Source organism: Monodelphis domestica, chromosome 5, assembly GCF_027887165.1.
Source record: "Monodelphis domestica isolate mMonDom1 chromosome 5, mMonDom1.pri, whole genome shotgun sequence".
Classification (NCBI taxonomy): Eukaryota; Metazoa; Chordata; class Mammalia; order Didelphimorphia; family Didelphidae; genus Monodelphis; species Monodelphis domestica.
Window position 1 is genome coordinate 184347687 of NC_077231.1, and position 26797 is coordinate 184374483.

A 26797-nucleotide genomic window follows, 5' to 3' on the forward strand; every position below is an offset into this window, starting at 1 on the left:
AGCCTTGCATTAACATCTCTAAGTAGCTTATTAATCATATTTTATACATTTGAGGTCATAGATTTTCTTACTAGCTCATTTCTTGGATTTTGGCTCCATGAATTTCTCAATTTGTAGTTAGTTTGGTCTTTTTGATGAAAGATAATACCAAGTTTTGAATATTAGGCATATGAATGGAGCCTTCTTGAACAAAATACAGATGATGACCTTTATTTTTCTAATGAACACAGCAGAGCTAGGGTTTAACCTTAGTTTCTTGATTCTACAGCAGTGGTTCTCAACCTTTCTAATGCCATGACCCCGCAATACAGTTCCTCATGTTGCAGTGACCCCAAACCAAAAAATTATTTTGGTGGCTACTTCAAAACTGTAATTTTGCTACAGTTATAATTCGGAATGTAAATACCTGATTGCATTATGTATTCTCATTGCTACAAATTGAGAGGTTGAGAAATGCTGTTCTAGAGTATAATTAAGGATTTATTGTTCATTTGTTTACTTTAGACTTTTATGTATCTGTTCTTCATAATGACATTATAAATTTATACATACTATATAAAAATCTTATTCCAGGTTTTATTTGATTCTGAACATTTTGCAAAAGAAAATCTTTGATGTTAAAAGATAATCCATAGAAAAATAATATGGAGAATTTCATATCAAAAGCTAAGAGACAGCTAAGAATTTTCCCTGAGATTTCACTATCATATTAAGAATTTGTTTCTAGATCTATATTTTCTTTAAAATTAAAATATCCATTTTATGAAATTATGAACTCCTTTCTATGTTAAAAAGTTTATTTTAAAATTATATTTTATATTATTTTATAGAATTATTTACTTTATTTTTTATATTAAGGACAGTACTTTTTCCTACTATTGGCTCCTACCTACAAATATGTCAGAATCTTTCCCATCCTTAACAATTCATCATTAGATCCAACTTCCATGCCTGCCATATCTCTATATTTTTTTCAGATAAATTCTTCTCTCATTTTTTTCTATTTTTTTAAACCCTTATCTTTCCTCTTAGAATAAATACTGTGTATTGGTTCCAAGGCAGAAGAGTGGTAAGGGCTAGGCAATGGGGGTTAAATGACTTGCCCAGGGTCACACAGCTAGGAAGTGTTTGAGGCCAGATTTCAACCTAGAGCCTCCCATCTCTAGGCCTGGTTCTCAATCCACTGAACCAACCAGCTGCCCCTTCTTTCATTTTCTTCTAAATCCTCTGCAATATGGCTTCCAAAATCATCATTCAATTGACACTTTCTCTCTTCAGTTATCAGTGATCATTTAGTTGCCAAATCTCATGGCATTTTGTCACTCCTCATCTTTGACTGCTCCGTAATATTTGATCCTGTTCATCTGATTTTCATGCCTCTGTCCTTTCCTGGTTCTACACCTATATATTTTATCCCTCCTTAGTCTCTTTCACTGAACCCTTGAAATATAAGTGTTCCCCAAGACTCTGACCTGTGTCCCTTTCCTCTCTCAGTTCCCATCAAGTTCAACTATTTTCTCTATGCAAATGATTACCTGATGTACACATCCAAACCTAGTCTTTCCCCTAAACTGAAATTCTACATCACTAGCAGTCTCTTACAGATTTTGTACTGGACGTCCTAAAGACATACAGCTCAAGGTCATATGTCCAAAACAGAATTTTATTATCTCTCCCTCAAAACTCCCTTCTCTTCTGAACTTCCTAATTAATGTTGAAGCTTTCACAATCCTTTCTGGATCCCAGATTCACAATCCCAGCATCATCATCCACCCCTTTCACATGACTCAAATACCCAGTCAATTGCCAAATCTTGTCATTTCTTGCTCAATAACACATCTTATATATCTCCTGTTCTCTCTACTCACCCACCCACCACCCTAGTTCAAGTCCTTGTCACCTCCAGCTTGAACTACCATAATGCCCTTTTAATTTGATTCCTTGAGTCAATTCCCTCTCTATTCCATCTCTCCTCCATACAACTGTCAAAGTGATTGTCCTATTATAGAAGTCTAACTGCATGAGCCTCCCTAGTCAGTGAACATCAAGAGCTTCCTAATACCATTTCAACCTACTATAAGCTCCTGTTTGGCACTTGAAGACCTTCACAGTCTGGCCTCTTCCCATCTTTCCAGTCTCCTCAAACATTACTCCCATCCAGGTCAGGGTTCTATGGTTCAGCCATGCTAATTTACTTGGTATTTCTCACACACCATCTCTGGTCTCTATACTTTTGCCCTGGTCATCTTCCATGCCAAATGGAATCTCCTCCAAATCTCCAGCTTCCTGTAAGATACAACTCAAGCACCATTTCCTGCATGGTCTTTCTTCCACTTTCCCTAACCCCTAAATTTCCCTCTTTGGCTATTTTCCATCTGTGTCTATGTGCATCATGTACACACTTACAGATGTCTCTGTTTTCTCTTTCACTAGAATGAACATTCCTTGAGGGCAGGGATATTTATGCTACTTTCTTTGTACCTCCAAAGTTAAGCACAGTGCCTGGCACATAGTAAACACTTTGTAAGGCTTTGTTGATTGATTGGTTAGGTTACCTAAACATGGAAGATCTTGGGATTTATCATAAGAGAAATTAGAAGACAATTTCAGCATTCTCATTAGCTCCCAGGCTGCATCCATGTATGCAAAATGGAGTGGAAGCAAAGTATCTATCCAGCTAACCAAAGCAAAGTGATCACCTTTTCTTCAACTACATATTTAGAGAAAGCTTTTTCCTGTTCTGAATTATCCAGATAATTATGTCATTTCTTTACTTTGTATTTGTAGTCCCCCCCCCAAAAAAAAACACATGTTCAATTTGACCTTCCAGAAAACAGATAGGAATCAAAGAGGATGGGGAGACATGAGGGAATCTCAATGACTCTTCCCTGCAGGAAGCACTCACATACACAAGATCACACATACATAGGCATGTGTGTGTGTTTATGTCCAGACAAATGCAAAGAGAATATAAGGAAAGTGAGAATTGTACTTTTCTTCTATACAAAAAGTAATTCCAAAAAAAAAGTCTGAGATTGTCAACGTATGAAAAATCCCATTTTCTAGCACTCATCTTAAATTATTACATTTGTGATGTGTACTATATGGGTAATGGGTGATGTGAGATACATGTGTAATGTATGATATAAATACATGCAATATGTCTGTACCTATATACACACACATCCCACATCTATTGAAGCCACTAGGTAGTGATGGTTAAAGTGCCTGAGCTAGAGTCAGGTAGATCTGAATTTGAATATTACTTCAGACATGTAATAGCTTTGTGACTCAGTGCAAGTCACTGAACTTTTTCCAGCCTCTCTTTTCTCATCTGTAAAATGGGGATAATAATAATACCTCCCTTTTAGGTGGATGTGAAGATTAAATGAAGTGATATATGCAAAGTACTTTGCAAACCTTAAAGTTCCATATAAATAGTAGCTAGTACTATTACTAGAACCTCCATATTATAAATATATGTGTATAGAAGCAGCTTCAGAGCCAGGTCCCACCTCTGACACATACTGGATCCTAGACAATCAATATAAACTTTAAACCCTTGCCTTCCATATTGGAATCAATATTGTGTATTGTCTTGGGTCCACAGGTCTTGTCCAGCATCACACAGCCCAGTGTCTGATGCCAAATTTGAAACCAAGACCTCCCATCTCTGGGTCTGGCACTCAATCCACTGAGTCACCCAGCTGCCCCTAACTTTCAGTGCTTTGAAATCATAGCTCCAGCCCCTATTCCTATGATACAGATCTCACAGTTTTAAAATGGACTGATGAAGTCAAAGCAGAGAATGATATATAAACCTGCAATAAATGATAGTGGTGAGAGTGATGGTGTCTTTGCTGAATGAGACACATCATTGAGATCTGTGCTACTAGCCCAATAAAAGAATAACAGAAAAGGTATAGATGGAGGACTTTTATCATTGAGGTTAATGGAACATAAGTCTAGTTAATATAACCAGACCACACGGAAAGGCAAGTTAATGGAAACAATTATGTTGTGTATCAAGAGTTTAGGTATACCTAGGCACCACTGAGATGATAGCATTCCAGGAAATATCTTGCCAATGAGATTATTTCCACTATAAACTGAAAAGAAATAAAGGAATGTTTTATGACTGATTCAGTTTCACTTGACATGTGTACAACATTTTAAGAGAATGAATTAATCTGCTTGAATCATCCTTATACATTCCAGGCAGTTTAAATTCAGGGTCAGTTAAATAGCTTTTTGCTGTTATAAATAAAAGAAAAAATGAGAATGTCTGTTTAATATCTGGAATCTAGATCCAGGCATACCACAGGGTCAAGAAAATATCAAGATAGAAATTTATAAAAAGTGAAAGTATTTTTTAGTAGCCACATGAATAACCACACCCTGATCCCTAGCTGCCAACTTTGATCTGTGAGAAATCAAAAGCATTGTAGCTAATATATTAGATTTGGGGGAAAGGGGTGAGGAATCATAATTGCAGAAAAAAAGTCCTCAAAATCCTTCCTTGAGATTAGGGTTAAATTTTATAAACAAAGATAAGTATAATGTGCCAAACATCGTGTGCACAAAAGCATGACTGATTATAGCTATTCGATTCAATCAATATTTATGAACTATCTTCAGGGTGGGTGTCCCAATCCTTGGCACTCCTATAAAGTTTCATTCTTTTTGAAAGATATAGAGCATTTCCTGTAGCTAGCTGTAGAAGGCCCAAGCTGAGTAAACCTCAAGAAATGTTCCATCACCGTTGGTAATTCATTTTGTCCCTGATTAATTGGAATGCTCAGGAGAAAGGGGGCTCTGGTTCAGAGAATTGTCTTGCTGTCTGAAGACTAAATGCAGTAAATCCCTTTTTAAAAAAACAAAAAACCTTTAGCATTGAAAGTCTTACTATATTCAGTACTTTCTTTTCCTGCCTTAGCAAATAAAATGAGATTTTTAGAGTGAGAATCATTCAAATAGTAATGGAGAAGCATATGATGGGTAAGAACAGGCTGCTCTTCAAAGAAGAGTTTCAAAGAAGAACGGACATAAAGAATTTCACAAGGAAATGTATGAGCAAAAAAGAAGGACGACTTTTGGAAAGAGTAAGGGATGAGCGGGAAGAAAGGAAGGAAGGAAAGGAGGGAGGGAAGGTCAGTTTATTAGGAATCTGCTCTGCACTTGGCGCTGAGCTAAGTACTTTAAAGATGTTATCTCATTTGGTTCCCCCAACAACATGAGGGGGCAGGTGCTATCATTATCTCCTTTTTATAGTTGAGAAAGCTGAGGCAGACAGAGGATACTTGACTTATCCAGGGTCATACAGATAATAAATGTCTGAGGCCACATTTTAACTTCATGATTCCAGACACCATATTCTATCTAGTGTACTACCTGTGTGCCTGACAGGTAGGCAGGCTGAGGGTTCTACTGCTATCCTTTCTATATCAGGTAGAAATTTTTAGGAAAGTATTCAGCATATTAAGTGGATTCTTTGTGTTGAACTTATAAGAAGACACAGACAAGAGCCTCTCACAATGACCAGGCATAGATGGGTTGGGATCTGCATGACTGGAGGGAACTTCTGAGTCAGTGAATCCCCTTATATATTTGAGTAAATAAAATATACTGATGAGAAATTCTTGGATAATTCAAGATGATAGTGCAATAGAAAGAATGCTCTGGGAGATCTCGAACAACTCACTTAACTTCTCTGAGTCTTAGTTTCTCCACATGTAAAATTGGGGGACTAGAACAGATGATCTTTAAGGTTCTTTCCAGATCTGTGATCTAGCTATAACTGAGTGTTACCATATGGCACACTGATGATCAATGTTCTACATCATATATACTTAAGGTATAGAAGACTGGCCTGAAAGGGCTTTCACTTAGATCATACATCAGAAACCTTCCTTTTCTGAATAAGTTCTTATTCTCCTCCTTCTGCCTTACAGTTTGTCTATTTCTTCTTACAGTAGCACCAAAACAAAGAATCTGGTTCTGTTTCAATTAAGTGAATTTTGAATTTAAATTTAATTTAATGAAATTTCATTGGAAGTATGTGAAACAGTACCATAGATCTAAACCAGCTTTAATGAAGATGCAAGGCTGTTGGTCTTCTTTTAAGTTGCACTTAATTTTGTAGCATATATACTTTGCATTAGTTCCATTTATTCTTCATACATATGTATAATATACATATGCTATGCATCTGTATATGTTGTTATTGTTCAGTGGTTTTTCAGTCATGTTGACTCTTTGGTGACCCTATTTGGGGTTTTCTTGGCAAAGACCCTAGAGTGGTTTGCCATTTTCTGCTCCAACATATGTCTATTCACACACACACACACACACACACACACATATGTACACACAAACTAATTTGAGAAAAGGGAGAAATCACTAACAACTGAGATGATCCGGAAATAAGGAGTGTCACCTAAATTGAACCTTGCTGGAAGCTAATGATTCCAAGATGTAGACTTAAGTAGGGAATACTTCCAAACTCAGAGGGACTTCCTGAACAAGGGCACAGATATAAAAGACTGAATGTAGAGTTCTGTAGCTACTTTGGATGGCACATAGAATACATGAAAGAGAGAAAAGATTGACAAGAGTGATGTGGAGTATTTTAAATGCCAAGTTAAGGAGTTTGTGTATGTGTTTTTCCTAATGATAATAGGGATCCATTGAAGCTTCTTGAGCAGAGAAGTGACATAGATCTGTTTTAGGAATATTCACTTAACCCAGATGGAATAAAAGAGGAGACAAAAGCAAAGAGATCCATTAGGAAATAATGCAACAGTTCAGGCTGGAGGTGGTAAGAACCTAAACTAGGACCATTACCATGTAAGTAAGTGAAGAAAAGGGGATGGGTAGATTCTAGAGACTTGGAGGTATAACACATAGGAAACTTAAAGTCTTGGTTCCTTGGTTTTTCGTGGAGGAATATACAGCAAAGAGTATTCAGATCATTTAATAGAACTATATTTCCATTTTCTTCATATATGAATTTAGAAGTTCATTGTAATCCAGCATAAGCCACTTAGGTACATATTTATTTTGCAAATTAATTTCATGAAATTTAAATAATCTTGACCAATACAGGCTTCTAGGTGGTGTAGTGGACAGAGGACCATGCCCAGAATCAAAAAGCCCTGAATTCAAATCCATCCTCAAATACTTATAAGCTGTGTAACCCTGAGAAAGTCACCTAACCCTGTTTGCCTCCATTTCCTTATCTATAAAACAAGCTGGAGAAGAAAAAGCCAAATCACTCCCTTATCTTTGCCCCAAAAAATCGCAAATAGAGTCTTAGTCAGATACTATTGGAAAATGGCTGAACAAAAACAAAACAATCTATAGTTTCCACTAGTAGAAAGTAACCCTACTCCAAGAAAAATTCTAATACATCCTTGCTACTTGGCACAGTGGACAGAGCACTGAACCTGAGTCCAAAAGATTTAGGTTTGAATCCAGCCTCAAATTCCTACTAGTTGTATGATATTGATCAAGTCACTTAACCTCTGTGTGCCTTGGTTTTCTCAGCTAAAAAATGGGATTAATAACACCTTACAAAGGTATTTGCAAGCATTAAATTAAATAATATTTGTAAAGTACTTTTTAAACACTTTAGCATGTATAAGTATATACAAATATGATTATAGCCATATTATTGTTATTTGAAAATAATGAAAATTAATAAATAATTCTACAGTGGTAGAAAGTACTTTTCATTTCTATAGAGCCTTAAAGTTTTTCAAAATGCTTTGTTTTTTGTCACTGTAAATATTATTGATGTATTCTATTTTTTACAATTCAAACACTTACAGATTACTCCCACTTTGTGGAAGGTTTCTTATAACAAAATAAAACCATTAAGTAAAACTTAGAATACGATGGGGTCAGCTAAGTAATAGTGTATAGAATGCCAGAGCTAGAGTCAGAAAGATCTGAGTTCAAATTTGACCTCAGACACTTAGTTTTGTGCAAATCATTTAACCCTATTTGCCTCCATTTCCTCCTTTATAAAATGAGTTGGAGAAAGAAATGGCTAACTATTCCAGTATTTTTGCCAAGAAAACTCTAAATGGGGTCAAAAATAATCAGATATTACTGACAAATGACTGGACAACAATAATACAGAGACCTCACCTGAAAGTGCACACAACATCCCCATCTGTAGCATCCCTTCACCTTTTTAAATTAACAAATCTATTTTTTTCTGAAAGTTTTTCCGTATACATTACCTCATTTGATCATTAGAATTCTTCATGTGTGGGGGCAGCTGGATTGAGTGGATTGAGAGTCAGGCCCAGAGATGGGAGGTCCTGGGTTCAAATGTGACCTCAGACACTTCCTAGATATGTGACCCTGGGCAAGTCACTTGACCCCCATTGCCTAGCCCTTACCACTCTTCTGCCTTACAACGAACACCTAGTATTTATTCTTAGATGGAAGGTAAGGGTTTAAACAAAATTTTTAAAATAAAAAAGAATTCTTCATGTGAGGTAGTCAGTACTTATGTCATCACTCCTTTAACTACTGGATAAACTGTAAATCAGAGACTTTGATTTGCCCAATACTGTCAAGTTAATAAATGGCAGAATCAAGTGTATAACTAAAATGAAATTAAGGTAATATTTATAAAGTGCTTAACACAATTCCTGGCCCATAGTAGGTATTTAATAAATGTTTGTTTTCTTTCTCCTTTCTGAATCCAATGCTTTTGCCCCTTATCACATTGTCTCTCCTAATTGTATGCCTCTCTTTTCTCACATCTACTGATTCTTTTTTGAATCCACTTTCAGGAGTTCTTCCTTAGTTCTGTCCTTCCAATCCATTAGGCTTCATTTATTCCCCCTCCCTAACCCAGACCCCAGGTTAGGTGTTTTCAACTCTTTCCAGGCAAGAGCCCCAGGCTCCCTTCCCACTTTGTCCACAAATATTCCACTCCACTGTTTGCTTTCTGGGCTCTCATTTCTGGGTTGCCAGGCCTTGAGAAAGTCATAAAACTGTTCCAAGTCCACTACAAATTGATACTAAATGACTTCAATTATTTAGTGCACAGGAAACTACATAGGACACTGGACTCAAGTTAGGAGATTGATTACACATCAGCCACTATGTGATGAGGGGTAAATTACACTCTCAAAGGCTTAGTTTCCTTGTGTATAAAAGTATTTTTGAAAAAAAAGTATTTTTGATAGCATGATAGTAAATATGTAAAATTTAATGAGGTAAAAAAGATAGGAAATTCATTACGTCTCTTCCAAAGGAGTTCTTCATCTGGGGCCCAATAACTTTTTAAAAACATTTTTGATAACTACGTTTCAGCATAATTGATTTTCTTCATAATCCAATGTATTTCATTTTATGCACCTAAAATCTTCAAAGAAGAGGTCTGTGGGCATTCTGAGACTGCGAAGGGTCTATTACAAAAAAAGAAAGTTTACAAACCCCCGTCTCACAGATTTTGTAAGGAAATGTGAGTTATAATCCTTATGCATCTCTGGTTGACTCTCATCAAATTTCCCACAGTGGCTGTTCCTCTTTTTTCAAGTGTTCTCAATCTTCAAGTGCCCAGATAGCCTCCTTTCCACTCCTTCTTTACTCTCAGCTGGTGACTTGACTTCTCTCTTTGTTAAAAGATCCGGTTCATCGGTTACATGCCTTTTCACTGCCTCAGATTCCTTTCTTCTCTTGTAGTCTGCTCTCAGAAGCCCAAGCTCCTCTCTTTGGATAACCCATCCATTAATTCAATTCAATTCAAGAGGCATATCTGAGGCAGCTGAGTGGCAAGGTAGATAGAGCCTAGGCTTGGAGACAAAAAGACCTGAGTTCCTAATCAAACTCACACCCTTCATGGTTCTTTGACCCTGGACAAAGCACTTAACTTCAGCTTCCTCATCTCTAAAACGGGGATAAAAATAACACCTGCCTCCCAGGGTTTTTGTAAATATCAAACAAAATAATAATCATAAAGCACCTGGTATATAGTAAATATATATAAATGTTATAAATATATATATAAATATATATAAAATATATAAATGTTAGTTATTGTTACAGTTCTGCTATAATGTGGCATGTGCATTCCCAAAAAGCAGCCCATGTGATACAGTATCTCACAATAAAAACCACAGAGTTTATGGAGAAATTGGGATTAGGGTCACAATACTTTAAAATCTCATTATATAGTTATAGACAGATATAGATATAGGCACCTAAATTAAACTTTTTAAAAGCACAGTTTAACATTTGATAAATGGTTAGTGAAATACTTGCAGGGATGAATGGAAGCCAAAAGCTTTGGGCTGCTGTTCTAGCCCCCACCCTTCAGATAGGATACCTTGAGGTCCTAAGGTTTAGGGGAAAGGAAAGGGGGCATGGTTTAGACTTATGTAGACCAATCCTGCTCACCCACGACTCCCACTGCACCAAAAGATAGCCAACAAGTACAGCACTTTACCTAGACAAAGACTTGAAGTTCACATGTGGAAGTGGGGTTACATAGGTTGCAACTTGGGAGTTATCATGATACTATCCAGTGTTCTGTGATCTTTGACTGTTGAGAAAGAAATCATACAGAAACAAATTCAAAATCTCCGTTGTGTTAAAAATGTTCCCTAATACATCAGTCACACTGGAATAAATTCACGTTTTTGAAACACACATTAACATGATAGCTACTTAGCACGTGTTGGGCAGAAGGTTGGGTGCCGGGAACCAAAGACAAAAATCAAAATTCTACTCTCAATGAACTTAACATTCTAAATTCTCCAGACGGAGTGGAAGTCAGGAAGACAAGAGTTCACATCCAGTATTAGACACTGGCTCTGTGATCCTTGGCAAGTCACTTAACTTCTGTCTGCCTCAGTTTCCTCATCTGTAAAACAGGGGTAATAATAGCACCTTCTTTCCAGGATCGTTGTGGAAATCAAATGAGATAATAATCGTAACAGTGCTTAGCACAGTAACTGACATATAGAAAGTATTATGTAAATGTGACCTGCTATTGTGGTCATTGTTTTTAATATTATTATTTGTATAAGAGTGTCCCCTTAGGCTCTTGATCTAGTACCCTATAAATCTTTTTTCATCAATTATGCTCATTGTTTTGCATCTTTGATTACTTTTCTCCACTAGCTAAGTCTTTTCTACCTATAATACAATCATTTCTCCTTATACTAAAAAGAAAAACATACTCTGCCTCTGGGACTGGATTAAGCTCCCAACATTCTTTTTCCTTTCACTACCTACTTTCTTTAAAGAGTATTCTACCACCACTTTCTTCTGCTGCATCAATCATTGATTCTTTGACCCTTTATGATCTGACCTCTGCCTCTACTACTTCTTTTCCCACCTCTCTGGCCACTCCTTCTTTGTCCCCTTAACTGAACCTCTTCTTTCCATCTGCTAGAATCAGAAGACAGCAGAACTATAAGGAATCTCAAGGGTTCCCTAGTGCAACCCTAACCAAAGAATAAATACTGTTTACAACATCCCCAGTAAGCAAATATATAGCCTAAAGCTGAAGGCTTGATAAGTGATGGGGAATTTATTGCTGCATGAGTGCATGAGGCAGCCCATTCCATTTAGGGGCATCCTCATTGTTAAGTCATTTTGTCCTTCTGTTCCCCTGAAGTCTGTCTCCCTATAACTCTCTAGGCACTGGGGAATGCTACAGGACAATATATGCATTAGCAAGACTTTATAGGGAGTGATATATTGAATGGAGTGCCAGAACTAGAGAAATAAAGATTTGAGGTCAAATCCTAACTGAGACATTTAACTACCTGTATGATCCTTGATGAGTAACTTTACTTTTCATGGCCTCAATAAAATGAGGAAATTGAACCCAATGATTCCTATTCTGGGATTCTGGGCTCTCATGACTGATAGGATTTCAGACTCTAAGAGAAAAAAACATTTGGGGATCCAAAGGGATCCCTGGTAGTCCTTAAGTTATATCAGATAGTCATATTTACCTATAACTGTTAGATCTGTGAAGAGTAAATTATATGGCTCTAAATATAAAGGAAAATATAGAAATATATATTTTAGAAAGCTTCCTGACAGAGTCATTCAAAAGTGGAACAGTCTTACCCTTGAGGTAATGAGTTTTCCATTGTTGGAAGTATAGTCAGGATTGATAACAACTTGACAGAATGTAGGGAGCTCCTACTTTAAGCATTGGTGGACTAGACTTTGAAATTAAGTTGTGAAAAATGAAACTTAAGTGTGAATATTAATAAAATAAGTATAATAAAACAAGATCTCTCAGTAGAGATCTTGACCTTACACATATAATTATACTGTAAAATTCTCATAAATAATGTTATAATTTTAAAATAAATTAATATGTGGCTTTTCCCTGAGAAATAATTTTAGCACTTGAGTTATGAAGTATCTTTTTAATCTCATATTATCCAGGCTTGTTATTTTTAGGTCCCCTGTGATCTAATGTTAATGGGAGCATTTGTCTCTCAGTAACAATAGGTTAACTATAGCCAAATTATAAGTAAACCTACCCCCCACACACACTCAAAATCCTATGAGCAGCACATGATATTATTGCTTTTAGAATTTATGATTGTTTTCTTCCAAAAGAAAGCTAAATTTAGCATAGTAATCCTGGAGACTTCCAAGAAAACAATGCATTCTGTGACTTAGAACATAATGTCGATGCTGCTGCAAAAACCCAACTTAACCACAATTCATTTACTTGACTGAGAACATTTAAATTTCAGTATAGTCATTAACCACACGTTCTGAAGTCACACGAAACAATTGCAAGGAATTAAGTAACAAAGAAATTTTCTATGTTTACTATTTTCATCACTTAGCAAATCTAATTTAACTGGTATTTCTTTGTCTTTAATATAGAACTTGATTTGTTTCTCATAATGGAAAATTAGCTGTGGTAGAAGATCCAAAATTAAGCTTTGCAGTCATGTCCAACATACAATGCATCTTTACATACAATCATTCTAGAGCTGTATCGCCCAAAAATAAAATTATAGATTCATTTCCTTTTTTAGTAGTTCATATTTTTGCTTTCGGTTCTTACCTTTGTTTCTAATGAAGCATAAACAGTTTTTGCTTTGCATATGTTTTGGCAGGTAAAATGAAGCCCACTGCTATGCTTGTGCCTGGGTTTCTGATCTTCCTGCTTGCCTTGGTGCAGAATTGCAAAGGAGAATGTAAAGAAGCCCTCGTCAAGTCTGAGATGGACGTTAATAGGAAGTATCCACTTCCCAACTTTATTGCAGAAACTGAGATCCAAAACATTATTTTACACAATCACCACATCTTCCTGGGTGCAGTCAACAAGATTTATGTCTTAAATGAAGATCTCCATAATGTTTCTGAGTACAAGACAGGACCTGTGCTAGAACACCCGGACTGTGCTCCATGTCAAGACTGTAGTCACAAAGCTAACTTATCTGGTAGCATTTGGAAGGATAATGTCAACAAAGCCTTGCTCGTTGATACTTACTATGACGATCAGCTTATTAGTTGTGGTAGTGTTAATCGAGGGACCTGCCAGCGGCATGTGTTTCAACCTAATAATACTGCTGACATACAGTCAAATGTTTATTGTATATACTCCCCACAGATGGATGAGGAGTCCCTCCAATGTCCTGACTGTGTGGTAAGCACTTTAGGTACTAAAGTTCTGCTGTCAGAAAAAGAACGATTTATAAACTTCTTTGTGGGCAATACCATTAACTCTTCTGATCCCGACAATTCTTTACATTCAATATCTGTCAGGAGGTTAAAGGAAACACAAGACGGTTTTAAATTTTTGACAGACCAGTCCTATATTGATGTTCTACCAGAATTCCAAGATTCTTACCCCATTAAATACATACATGCCTTTGAAAGCAGTGACTTCATTTACTTTTTAACAGTCCAAAGAGAAACTCTGGAATCTCAGACTTATCACACAAGAATAATCAGGTTCTGTTCAGTTGACTCTGGATTGCATTCATATATGGAAATGCCTCTTGAATGTATTCTTACCGAAAAGAGAAGAAAAAGGTCAACAAGGGAAGAAGTATTTAACATTCTACAAGCAGCATATGTAAGTAAACCTGGTGCACATCTGGCTAAGCAAATAGGTGTTGGGCCCAATGATGACATTATCTTTGGAGTTTTTGCACAAAGTAAACCAGACTCTTCAGAACCAACCAAGAGATCAGCCGTCTGTGCATTTCCAATCAAGTTTGTCAACGATTTCTTTAACAAAATTGTGAACAAGAATAATGTGAAATGTCTTCAGCATTTTTATGGGAACAATCACAAGCACTGTTTTAATAGGGTAAGTAATTTATTTACAAGTTATGAGGAACAAATTTATTCTAGCATTGCTCTGCAAATTAAATCAATACTTTGACATTTGATAAATGACCATTCATTCAACTGATATTTTATAAATATACCAAAAGGAACGTTTCCTTTGGAACATTTGTTAGAATATTTAGGACATGGTTTGGGGGAAAGCAATGTACATAGTTCAGGGAAGAGAGACAGAATATTTGAATTCCTATTTTTGTCCTATATATTTAAAATTATTTGAATCATTTCTCATGTAAGCTATGGTAGCTACTAATTTGGTCAAATTTTCAGAAATTTAATCCTATTAAACATTGACTCATAAGCAGAAATGTAGGAATCTATCTGAAGAGCTGAGTTGCATTTAGAAGGAGATGTTTAAATTAGCTTAGGGGTTTAAAGAAAGAAGAAGAAAGATTCCTTGTGAAGTCTCATTTTCCCATTGATGGGATTAATTCTGTACTCATGCCTTTGTGATTAAAAAAGTTAACTAAGAAAAAACTCTCTGAAAATATATTTAATTATATATTTTAAAGATGAGTCAATATGTTTCCCCATATAAATTAGGAAAATAGAAAAGAAAATTCTACTTTTAGCTTGTCTTAGTGGCTTGTGACCTCACTTGTTTCTTGGATTTGGGGTTTTGTTGATTGTCTAGATTTAAGATAGTGACAGAGGAAACAATAATAATACAGATTAAAATTTTAAATGCATTAGCTATAAATGAGGTTTGGAGGGGGGGTCTGGTTTTTAAACATTTACAAATATAATATTAACCATAAAAATGCCCTACCTAACAATAAGCTACTCAAGAATGAAACAAAAGGCAATATAAAGATATATTGGTAAATATTAGACTTGAAATCAAAAGATCTGGGTTTGAGTACTACCTTGACTATTTATTAGCTGCATGACCTTAGACAAGTCAATGCATGCTGTACAACAGTCTAATTAAGGACTGTAAATCAATAATGACAGGTTTAATTAAATGTATAGAATGATATTAAACCAAGAGGAATAGCTGGAATATCTAATATATTGGATAACAGAGTTGGAATTCAGAAAGATTTAGATAGTCTAAAACAGTACAGTAAAGCAAACAAGATGAAATTTAATAGTTATGAGTAGTGAATCCTGAATATGTATTCAAAAAAACAAACTATATAAAGAGAGGACATGGCTAGAAAGAAATTCATACAAGAGGGAAAAGAAAAGATTTGAGGGATGGAGACAGCTGGGTGGTTCAATGGATTAAGAGCCACGCCCAGAGATGTAAGGTCCTAGGTTCACTTCTGGCTTCAGACACTTCCTAGCTGTGTGACCCTGGGCAAGTCACTTAATCCCCATTGCCCAGCCATTACTGCTCTTCTGCCTTGGAACTAATACCCAGTACCGACCCTGAAATAGAAGATTTGGAGGTTCTAATGGATTATAATGCTCAATATAAATCAGAAAAGAGTTGTAATATGACTGCCAAAAAACTAATGCAATCTTAAACTGTTTTAACAAGCATTTAGTGTATAGAGCCAAGGAAATAAGGACTTTGTTGTATCCATACCCTGGTTAGACAATATCTGAAGGAGTGTGCTTATTTTTTAGTGCCACAGTATAGGGAGAAAAATTATAAACAAGAGATAATGTAGAGCTCATCAACCATAGTGGCTAATGGCATGCTGTAAGAGGATTCATTGAAAGGCATGGGAAAAGAGAAGATTTCAAAGGAATGTGATGGTTTTCACTCACTATATTTGAAAAGAATGAACCTGTTCACTTGGCCACATAAGGAAGAACTAGAAAAAATGAACAGGTTTAAGTGGCAAAGAAACCAATTTAGGCTTGATATAAGGAAGAACTTCTTAACAATTAGAACTATCCAGAAGTGAAGGATGAATTGGCTTTCCCCTCCTATGAAGACTTTAGAGGAAAAAAGCTAGTTGTTCTCTTTGGGGATGTATTTTAGAGAAGATCTTGTTCTGCCACAGGTTAGACTAGGTGTCCAATGAAATCTTTTTCAACTCTGACAGTCTCTGATTCTGTGGTACAATAACATCTGGATTCATTATTAAAGATTATCATTGTTATATGAATATAGATACAAGCATATATATATATATATACACTTGACATAGAAAGAAAGAAAGAAAGAAAGAAAGAAAGAAAGAAAGAAAGAAAGAAAGAAAGAAAGAAAGAAAGAAAGAAAGAAAGAAAGAAAGAAAGAAAGAAAGAAAGAAAGATCTGGATATACATAGAGATATAAAACCTCTAAGAAAAAGTCCTAGTAAGAATTTCAATAGGGCTTTCAGACTACATGGCTTCGAGTTGGCTAAAGCATTGGCTAGAATTTACCTCTCTGCAATAAGAGCCTTTTTTGTCTCTTGCCTCAACAAACAATTTGCTTTTTTTTAAAGATATTAATCTCCAACATAAAAATCTTTATATATTCTGCAGACTCTCCAAAATAAGCATAAATGATTCCCCATCCTCTTTTACTCTACTAATGTTCCTTTTGGAATTGATGGGACTCAGAGTCTGGTGAAATTCAAGGCAGAATTACTTTCAGGAAAAATTTCCAAATGTCATCTCTTCTATGTTAGCTATACCTGAAAACATTAGCACTTACGATGCAGAATTCATTGAAACAAGATGGAGCTTGCCAACACAGTCTTCTTACAAAATAAGCCAAATTTATATTGGCAAAATTCCATAGAGCAAAATACCTTTAAACCATCTGTTGTGTCTCCCCTATGAGCTTGATAGATACAATTCTTTGACTTCATAAATCAAAGTCCTCATAAGACTAAGACTTCCTCACTTTTATACCCATGTAAAAAGTCATCAGATAATTACAATAATCAGATACCACTCATTCCCCAGGCTCCATTTTCTAATGAAGACACTTACTAATGTCTTACCCAAAAAAACAAAATAATTTACAAAATCAACCCAGTTTAGAAAGGAACTCAGTGAAAAACTACTCCATATAGCACCAGGACAGGTGGCAAAATATCAAGTATGACAAATGGCCCTCCTCATGGCACTGACTTCCATTTGTATTTTTAGGATATTAGCTAACTTTTCACTTATTATTTGAACACACAGAGAAGCACATGGCAACAAAAGAAAAAATTCTATTCTCAAGAATTGTAATGCAATGTAAAAAATGAGTAACTAGACCAAGAACTCAGAAACTAATTCTATTATTGTTTATTACTCATTTTGTAACTTCAGTTTATTCTGATTGATTTGTCATTTAATATCTCTATTTTTATTTAAAATGCTGTGAAGTCTTTGAAAATTGAAAATTGTGAGATACTTTGAAATCCTGGTGAAAGATGCTATGGAAACAAAGACTATTAGAATTATAACACAACTTTCTTCTATTCAAAGGTAGGGGAGCATAGGTGTGTGACATTGACAGTCAGGCTTAACTGATGCATTGGTTAATTGGTTAGTTATCTTTATAAATCTTTGTTTAAAGGATAGCTCATTGGATAAGAATGGAATAAGATACTCAAACGACAGGAAATGTAAAAACAAAAACTATCAATAAAATGTTTAATTATAGCACAGCACAGGTTTTATCAATCCAAATCAGTGTTCACAAAGGATAAAGGTGTGTCAAGCCAGAAAAAAATATATATATATATAACAGAGTTATATATATAACTTTTCTAGAACTATATATAGCTTTTCTAGAACTGCTCTCAATTCAATTGGACAGTTTACAATCATTCAGTTAGTAAATTTAGAATATAAAGCCATCATTGTGTAGAGATCTTCACCTGGAAATGCACCTGTTGAAATGATACCTCTCCTCTAAGCCTAATGTTGCTCAGGCAATTTTGTACAACCTTAACTGATTGTGACTGGAGTGAAGATGATGGTATTTGGGTGCTATAGTGACAAGTAGCAGACTCTCCTGAGATGTGGATGCTATAAGGAGTGGTCATCAAGAAGATTTGACAAACTTGAAATTGAGTCATTATATTCTCTTCTTTCCTTCCTTTTCTTCTTCAAGTAAACCATGGAGCGGATTGTGAAGTGTTTGGAATTGCAGGTGCAGAAGTCATTCTGTTCCTGATTTGATTTTTAATTATGCAACAACATCCACTCAGGCATTCATCTGCATTACTGCAACTCTGAATTCTACTGTTCTACCTTTGATTAGTATGAATAAAAAAAACCAACAACAAAACAGTGCTCTCCTGGATGACACTAACAGAATCTATACTTAGAATATGTTGCAAAACCAGCACATTGAAATCACAAAACCTTATCCTTGAGCATTTTTTGCATATGTTGCCTATGTATATGCTACTTAGGAGTAGCCATAACTATCATTTCCTAAAAATCAAACAAAATGCCTCAGCATGTTTCCACTTAATAGTAACAATATTGCCTTATTGGCATCAAATCCTCCTTTAACTATATTGCCAGAACGTCTACTAATCAAATTCTTAATAGGCCTGATAGAGCCTAGTGTCTGGACAGTATTGAAAATCAAAGCACCTAACAAGCCTTTAAGCTTTAGGGATCACATTTCTCTTTCTTACTGTTGTAGTGTGTGTGTGTGTGTGTGTGTGTGTGTGTGTGTGTGTGTGTGTGTGTGTGTGAGTGTGTGAGGGCACACGCCTTTGTATGTTTCTGTAAGACTAAACCCTCCCCAAAACTCTTTTATTTATGTGTGTGCACATATATTGTTTCTTCTTTTAGAGTACAAGCTTCTCGAAGGCAGATTGTTTCATATTTGTCTTTACTTCTCTAGTGCCTAACACAGTGCCTAGAATATAGCATTAGCTTGTTGACTGATTCATTGATGTGTGGACATAAATGAATGAAAGGGGTAAGAAGGAATGGCAACACTTTACCAAACATGTTTGGAGATCTACCATAATCCACTTTCCTTCCAAGTCTTTGACTTTACTCTTATTCCCTTGACTTACCAAATCAATATATTTCTGTTCTCCTTGAGCTTCACATCACTGGTATCCATCACTTCTCCAAGGCTTTTACATGATACACTTGACATCAGAGAATCACAGGCAGAGGTGTCATCATTATTATGGTCGTGCTTTCTCACTTTCTTGAAAACATTTGAGCTAATCAAAATAATCAATCAACATTTATTAGGTACTCTGTATAAGAGGCAACATTAAGGTCAAAGAACTTGTGTTCAAAATATATTTCTACTACTTATGCCTTTTAGTACATCATTTAATTATTCTTGGCTTTACTTCCCTCCTTATTTAAAATAAAAGGACTGAACTGAATGACTTCTAAGTTCATCATAAAATGTTCCTAATTGGAAAATATTGGAACATTTTATTATTCTGTGATCCATTGTCAGGCACCAGCACAATAAGGATTCTGCTGCTGTATTACTTCAGCTTTTGCAGTTTATTGTTGCAGGCTCTTTGGGACTAGGGCCTCATTTCTATAGTTTATTTTTTCACATTTTAAATTAAATTTTTTAAATTAAATTATATTTAAATTTCAAATTTAATTTTTTTAATTTTAGTTAATTAATTTAAATATTTTTCATGGTCACATGAGTTCAATAGTTTAAAAGAGGAAAAAAGCAATCAAGAAAAAGCTAAAGGCTTGTGTCTTTCTGGGAAAGTATTGAGCCTCTAAGAGTCTGAAAAGTAGTATCTGGACAGAGAACAAGAAGACCCCTTTTGATCTATAACTAGGGTGGAGCTAAACTGATGCAGTTTGAAAGATTACAAGCAGTTGTTGGAGCAACTTCTGTTTTGTAATCCTGCTGTCTGCTGCCTCAACTGGGGGTCTGGGAGAAGAAGGGGGGGACAGACCAGGGGGAGCCATTGTTCAGAAAGTTATGTTGTTTTAATTGTTCTGTCCCTATCAGGGATGCTGACCTCTGAACACCCTACCAAGTGCCGCACACACCTTTTATTCCTTATTCAGCAGTGTGGCTTTATCACAATTGATATGACCTATCACATCATATCCATAGAACTTAACCCTTTGTGATCCACATTAGCAATGATGATGTCATAAACCAGTTTGCAAAGGATTTTTTGGGGGGGAAATTTTTATTTAATTAGTCATTTAGAACATTATTCTTTGGTTACAAGAATCATATTCTTTCCCTCCCCTACTCCTACCCCTTCCCATAACAGACATGCAATTCCACTGGGTTTTATATGTGTCCTTGGTCAAAACTTATGTTCATGTTGTTGATGTTTGCACTTGGATGATCATTTGGAGTCTACATCCCCTATCCTATCCTCATTGACCCATGTGATCAAGCCGTTGTTTTTCTTCTGTGTTTCTACTCCCACAGTTCTTTATCTGAATGTGGATAGTGTTCTTTCTCGTAAACCCCTCCGAGTTGTTCAGGATTGCAAAGGATTTAGAAGAAAATGAGAGATGAAATGGGGGTGACTTTCCCCTTTTTCAGCCAAGAAAGGAGAATAGATATGGGATGATAGTCAGTGGGGATGGTATTAAGTGAGGGTTTTTAAAGGTGAAAACAATGAACTTATTTGTAAGAAGCAGAGAAAGAATTCATAGAAATTCATAGAGTTTATTGAATGAAGATCAGGTAAAGTAGGGAGTAAGGGAATAACAACCTTCTGGGAAAGGTAAAAGATGATGGGATCAAAAGGAAATACTTTTCTAATCAGGGAATAAGGAAATAGATGAGTTGAAAAGAATGTTATTAGCAATATATTAAACCTTAAATCAGATGTTAGTTAACACTAATCCTCAATTAACTTCAGCTGTTGTTCCCCACTTCTGATCATGCCTTGCTCCCAAATCACTCCACTATCCTAACAAACCACTTTGAAAAGAAAGAGATAAATCATAGGCAAATAAGATGATAACTGTTTTTTTTAATCCAAGGCAATAAACAGCCTAGGATCAGTATGCTTCCCACCCAAGCTACAACATTTATATGGCTCTACAATGAGAATCAATGTTGAATGCTGACTAAGGTATTACAAGCTTTCCAATCATCAAAGAAAGATTAAATTATCTGATGTATGTAATACAGTCAAATGGACTAATGCATTTTGGAAAGATTTTCAACAAGTTGAAAGAAAAAGGAATCTTGGAGAAATTCTCATTAGCCAGAAAATTCAGTTAGCCACAGAAGTCTCCAAGCATTACAGTTAAACAAGGTTTTTCTCCTTATAAATAGCTTCAAAATGGATAAAAGTCTATGCCTAGCAAATTTTCCCCAGGATTTCAGTTATTTTAATGGATAACCATTTTATTTTTTATGTAATTCAATTTCCTTCAGTTCAATAAGCATTTATCAAGTGGGTCAAAGCTCTGGGCTAGGCACTGAGGGTACAAAAACAGAAGTAATGTCCTCAAAGAATTATTCTATTCTACTGATAAGGAAACTAGTTGCACACAGATAATTATTAGAAAGTAATGATCAAGGAGCACTTCTCTGATGCTTTCTTGTGATATGGAGGTGACCCTGGATTCTTGAAGATTTGTCTAACAGGGCACAAGTGCTACCAGATATTGTCAAGTTCTGAAGGTTTCAAGAGTAGGTCTAGCAAAGGACCGTTTTGTTCCAAAGATGAACCTAAATTCAGAGAAGCTCACCAATTGCTTGGCTATTAGGTAATGAATTTTTATTTTAGTGAAAGCAACTCAAGGCTATTTGTGATACACATCATTGAAAAGAATGAAATCCAAGAGCTTTGAAGTGTTGACATAATAATGCAAAAAGAAATTCAAGTCCAGTGTATAGGGCCAGTGATGGTAATAGGAGACTAATGTTTTACTGGCCTCTGGTGATTCCTTCTTCAATTGATGCCTCTTTCTCTCAATGTGCTTAGTTTTTCCCCAATAGCTGTTGGTCTGTGGGCATCCTTCTTTTACTTTCATCTTTTTTTTAATCCTCACTTTCTCTTTTGGGATCAATACTAAGTATTGGTTCCAAAGCAGAAGAGTGGTAAGAGCAATTGGTGTTAAGTGACTTGCCCAGGGTAACACAGCTAGAAAGTTTCTGAAGCCTGATTTGAACCCAAGACCTCTCCAGGCCCACCTCTCTATCCACTGAGCAATCTACTTGCCCTATGTGGTCATTCTTCTTGAAACTATTCTTCTAGCATTTCAAGAATTCCTTATTTTATCTGTTAACTAATTCATATCAAAAATCCTCCATAACTTAGTTTAGTGAATTCCTGTGATAAAAGCAATTAATCATCTATAGTTCTTCTACTCAGTCTTTTTAGAACTTGAGCCAGGCTAGTCCTTAGAACAAGAGGCACATGATTTATCAGGCATTCAGTTAACAAAGTATTTCCTGGCTGACAGGATCTGTCAGGGCTTTTGCTATACTGCTCTAGTTTTTCAGAATGCATTATCACTACAATGAGGCTTATGGGGCAGTGTTTACTGGAAAATACCTCTAATACTGAAAGGAGAGGACAAGAAAGGACAGAAGAGGGCAGGATGGGATGATAGCTGGTCCTACATGGTACCTATCCACCAGGCTAGCACGTATCATCACACATTTGTCGTCTTCCCTCCCCTTTGCCTTCAACCACCACCACTCCACTGAACCCTCCTTCCCAAATAAAGACATTCAAGTTAAATGTTTTTGCCTCTATCTTTGCACTCATCCAAATACTTGCTGATGCGGCAGATATAGTTTTTAAAAATATCAGTTTCACATTTTTTTCTGTGCAAGATTTCTTGTTTGCAAATTCTGTTCATGCTTTAATCCAAAGTGTCCAACCTTGTTCCAAGACTTAAAGTAGTATTTTCCTGCCACAGTATAACCTGAATATTTCAGTGGGTACCAAAATTCATTCCTATAATCATATCAAAGAAAAAAAAGCTAAATAAATTTTAAAAGTTTTAGAGAAGAATATAATCAAAGCAGGGGTCAGCAAAGAAGAACAGGAAAAGACAAGAAAATAAACATGTGGCGATGTTTCTTTATTACTATTCTAAAAATGATAGATGGGTAAAATTAGGTTATGTTTAAGTTGAAATGGAAGAAAATAATTGCAGCCTTCCATCAGGAAACCACAAGGTCCATTATTGATCTCTTCTCTTAGGGGGATGTCTAGTAATATTTAATAAAATAAACAAAGACAAATAACTCCTTATATGTTGTATAACTATAGTTGCTCACACCCTTTTGAGTGGCTAATTTTTGGCAATATTAAAGATAGCATATCCCTGTAATTATAAGGTTGGATTTAGCTCAGTTAAACGATCTGGCACTCACAAGGAAATGGATTTTATGTTAGCAATGAAAAACGTGCATCATGCTTTCATTTTTGCTTTCTATTTGCTGTGCCCAGGAACAAGAGAATATTCTATTATATGAAAAATTCCATCAAAAAATTTTCATCCTTACTTTTAAGTGGTTTTCTGAATTTAAAAACTGAAACATTGAGTTACATCCAAAAATATATCAGCTATAAAGGCAGCAATCTTATATGAAGGGGATATCTTTATTTCTTTATGATTATTTGATCATTTTTCTAAACTGAAATTTATTACTTTAACATTTGATGCACTATAATACTCTAGAGATAATATGAACTAGAAGATAGATTACTGGGTTTAAAATCAAGAATGCTAGGTTTCCCACCTGATATGTTGCCTTAGGCAAGACATTTGAACTATGTATGCCTTAAGTAACTCTCAAGGTCTTATCAAAGGATTGCTGTGGTAATCTACATTGGTGGAGGGAGTTCCCACACTGGAAGAATCTCATGAAACTAAAAAGCCATATCATACTACAATGTTTTGTTTTGTTTTGTTTTGTTTTTACCCTTACCTCTCTCTCTTAGAATCAGTAGTAAGTATTGGTTCCAAGGCAGAAGAGTGATAAGGGCTAAGCAATTGGAGATAAGTCACTTGCCCCGTGTCATGTAACTAGAAAGCAATTTAAAGTCAAATTTGAACCCAGAACCTCCTAACTCCTGTCCTGACTATCTATCCACAAATCCATCTAGCTTCCCCTACAGTATGTTTTGTATTTAGCTAGACCAGTGATTTCCAACTGCAAGATCATTACCATTGTCTATTTTCCTATTATCTATTTGATGTCATTGCACCATCTCTCCTTCTTATATTATTCTTAAAATAATGAAATTTAAAATAGAAATCAAATTAAAAGTCATATTTGAGAATTTGGGTGCATTTGAACTTGAAGGGAGACTGCATATCAGGAATGGGGAGATTGAGGTTATATGTGAGTGAAATGGCAGTAGGAGCATTTTGTGAATGAGTTTGAGGGCTAAGGAAAAGTGTATTAAGGACAATATAAAAGGTACTAGATTGCCTCTGAGAGTGGCAGCAGGATGTAATAGATATGACATCAAACTTGGAGCAGAAAGGCCTTCTTGAATAACTATATGGCCCAGGAAAGATTACTTATCTCTGCGCATTCAAGACAAATATGTGTCCATATGTGTATTTTTCCAAATATTTAATAGCTGTGTGACATTACTTAATGCCCATATTTGTGTTTCGCTTTACTCACCTATAAGATAAGAGGATTTCAGCTCAATGGCCTCTATGTTCCTTCCAGTTCTAAATCTGTAGTCCGCTGATCCTATGACTCTTCCATCTCTAAATGTATGTGATTCTTTAAGTCACTGGGAGGCTACCTGGAGAAGAAGCCTGTAGAAGACAGCAATGGACTAGGAGTTGAGGGGTTGAGATCTAGTCCTAGCAATACCACTAACTGACTGGGGGACCTCTGGAATTTTACTTAGCCTTGCCAAAGCTTCCCATTCCTCACCTGTGAAAGACTTCTTCTAGGACTACCATTCTTTTATCTATGAAAATAACTGATTTGCCCTGTGTACCCCCCCCCATTCACCTTTAGTCCCCTTTTAACCTATTTTATTGTTTAATAGTATTTATCATCAGACTATTAGAAGGAAAAAGAAAAATAGTCACCTTTCCAACCTGGTGGCCATGATATTATTTATTTAAAATATAAGTGCAATGAGGAATTTGAAGCTAGTACCTAAAATGAAGCTTTGAGTTACCTGTGGATTATATTAACCTCTATTATCCATGTCTCCCATTAGCATGGATAATTGATAATTAACTCCTCTGTTTTCATTTTAAAGTCTTCATTCTTTATATTCTTTATATAAAGCCTACTTCAGAAGTACGCTGTCTGATCTAAAAATATAAACATATTAGAGATCTAACCTGCCCTGCTGTAGCAGCAGCATCAAATTCATTATCAGGTCAGTATGCCTTTGAGTTTGTTTCTGTAAGAACCAGAAGGACCTCATCATAATGATGTTTCATTGATGGAATGATCCTTCAGCATGGAACCCAAGAAAGAAGGTTCTAGAGGAATTACATTGTAGACTAATGTATTAAATGCCTATGAGAAACATATTATAGCAAAAAAATGAAATGCTCATGACTCAAGATTTTTAAATTAATCAGTGTGAAGGGAAGCCAACTATGAAAGTCATTTTAATAAACATAAAAATAATAATTCCAGTGATAGTATAGACCATCATAGATTTAAAGACATAGAATTTTGAGGGGCTATAAATTTTGAAGATGAAGTCTTCACTGTTTTTAGCTGAATATAAAATAAAATAATACTACAAATGTGTTTTCAAATGAATTGTGTATTCAGTTATGTATAAAAAATTATATGTAATGGAACATACTAGTTGAGGTATATGGTTTAAAATTGGCCTAAATTATGCAAGACTTTTGGTTACACAATTGTAGTTTCAAGGAAGTTCATTTGATTCACAATATATCCAGTCCATTTAAAGATATTCTGCATTGTTATTGGTCATCCAAATTGTAACCACACGGTAGCCTTCCCAGGCAAACTTTCTGTGTTTTTCATGGAGAAACATAATCCCTTTAGGTTTCCATAATCCTGGCTATATTTCAAACTGTTTATTACATTTTTTCTAATGATAATTTGTACCTCTGAGAATCACCAGATTATAATAAAAAGAGGGCTAGTCTTGTAATCAAGAGACCTCAGTTTGAATCTTGCTCCAATACTTGTTAGTTGTATTACCATGGGCAAATCACTCACAGAACCTCAGTTTCTTTTTCTGTAAAATCAGATAATACTTCCATTACCTGTCTCAGAGGGTAATTGTGATAAATGTACCTCAAAACTACAAACATACTATATAAATATGAGTTATCACTTCTACTCACATTGAGGTGTTCTCTACAGATCACATAGCTTTTGAATCTAATGCTATCACTTCTCACAAGAGAAATGAGACTCATGATTTAGGCAGAAGACCTACCAAGAATTTCCAACTCTGTGTGATCCATTGTTTGGTAGAGATGTTGACTTAGTGAGCACACACTTTCCTGTGAGTCAGAAATGATTCAGTGCCCAGGTATGGTCTTCAATGGGGAAGTGAGCACCAAAGTTAGTGAGGTGTGGTAAAATATTACATTTATATGTGAAGGTAAAACCAAGGTCTCAACTGCTTCTGAA

The 26797-nt window shown here is 35.6% G+C and overlaps 1 protein-coding gene across 1 annotated transcript in view; it reads left to right on the forward strand.

The window, feature by feature from the left end:
- MET (MET proto-oncogene, receptor tyrosine kinase) overlaps positions 1 to 26797 on the forward strand; it is a 161697-nt gene that overhangs the window by 22125 nt on the left and 112775 nt on the right. Inside the window, exon 2 of the mRNA XM_001368109.5 lies at positions 13122 to 14323. Coding sequence (XP_001368146.3) covers positions 13127 to 14323 — 1197 coding nt within the window. The 5' untranslated portion in view covers positions 13122 to 13126. The remainder of the gene's footprint in view (positions 1 to 13121; positions 14324 to 26797) is intronic.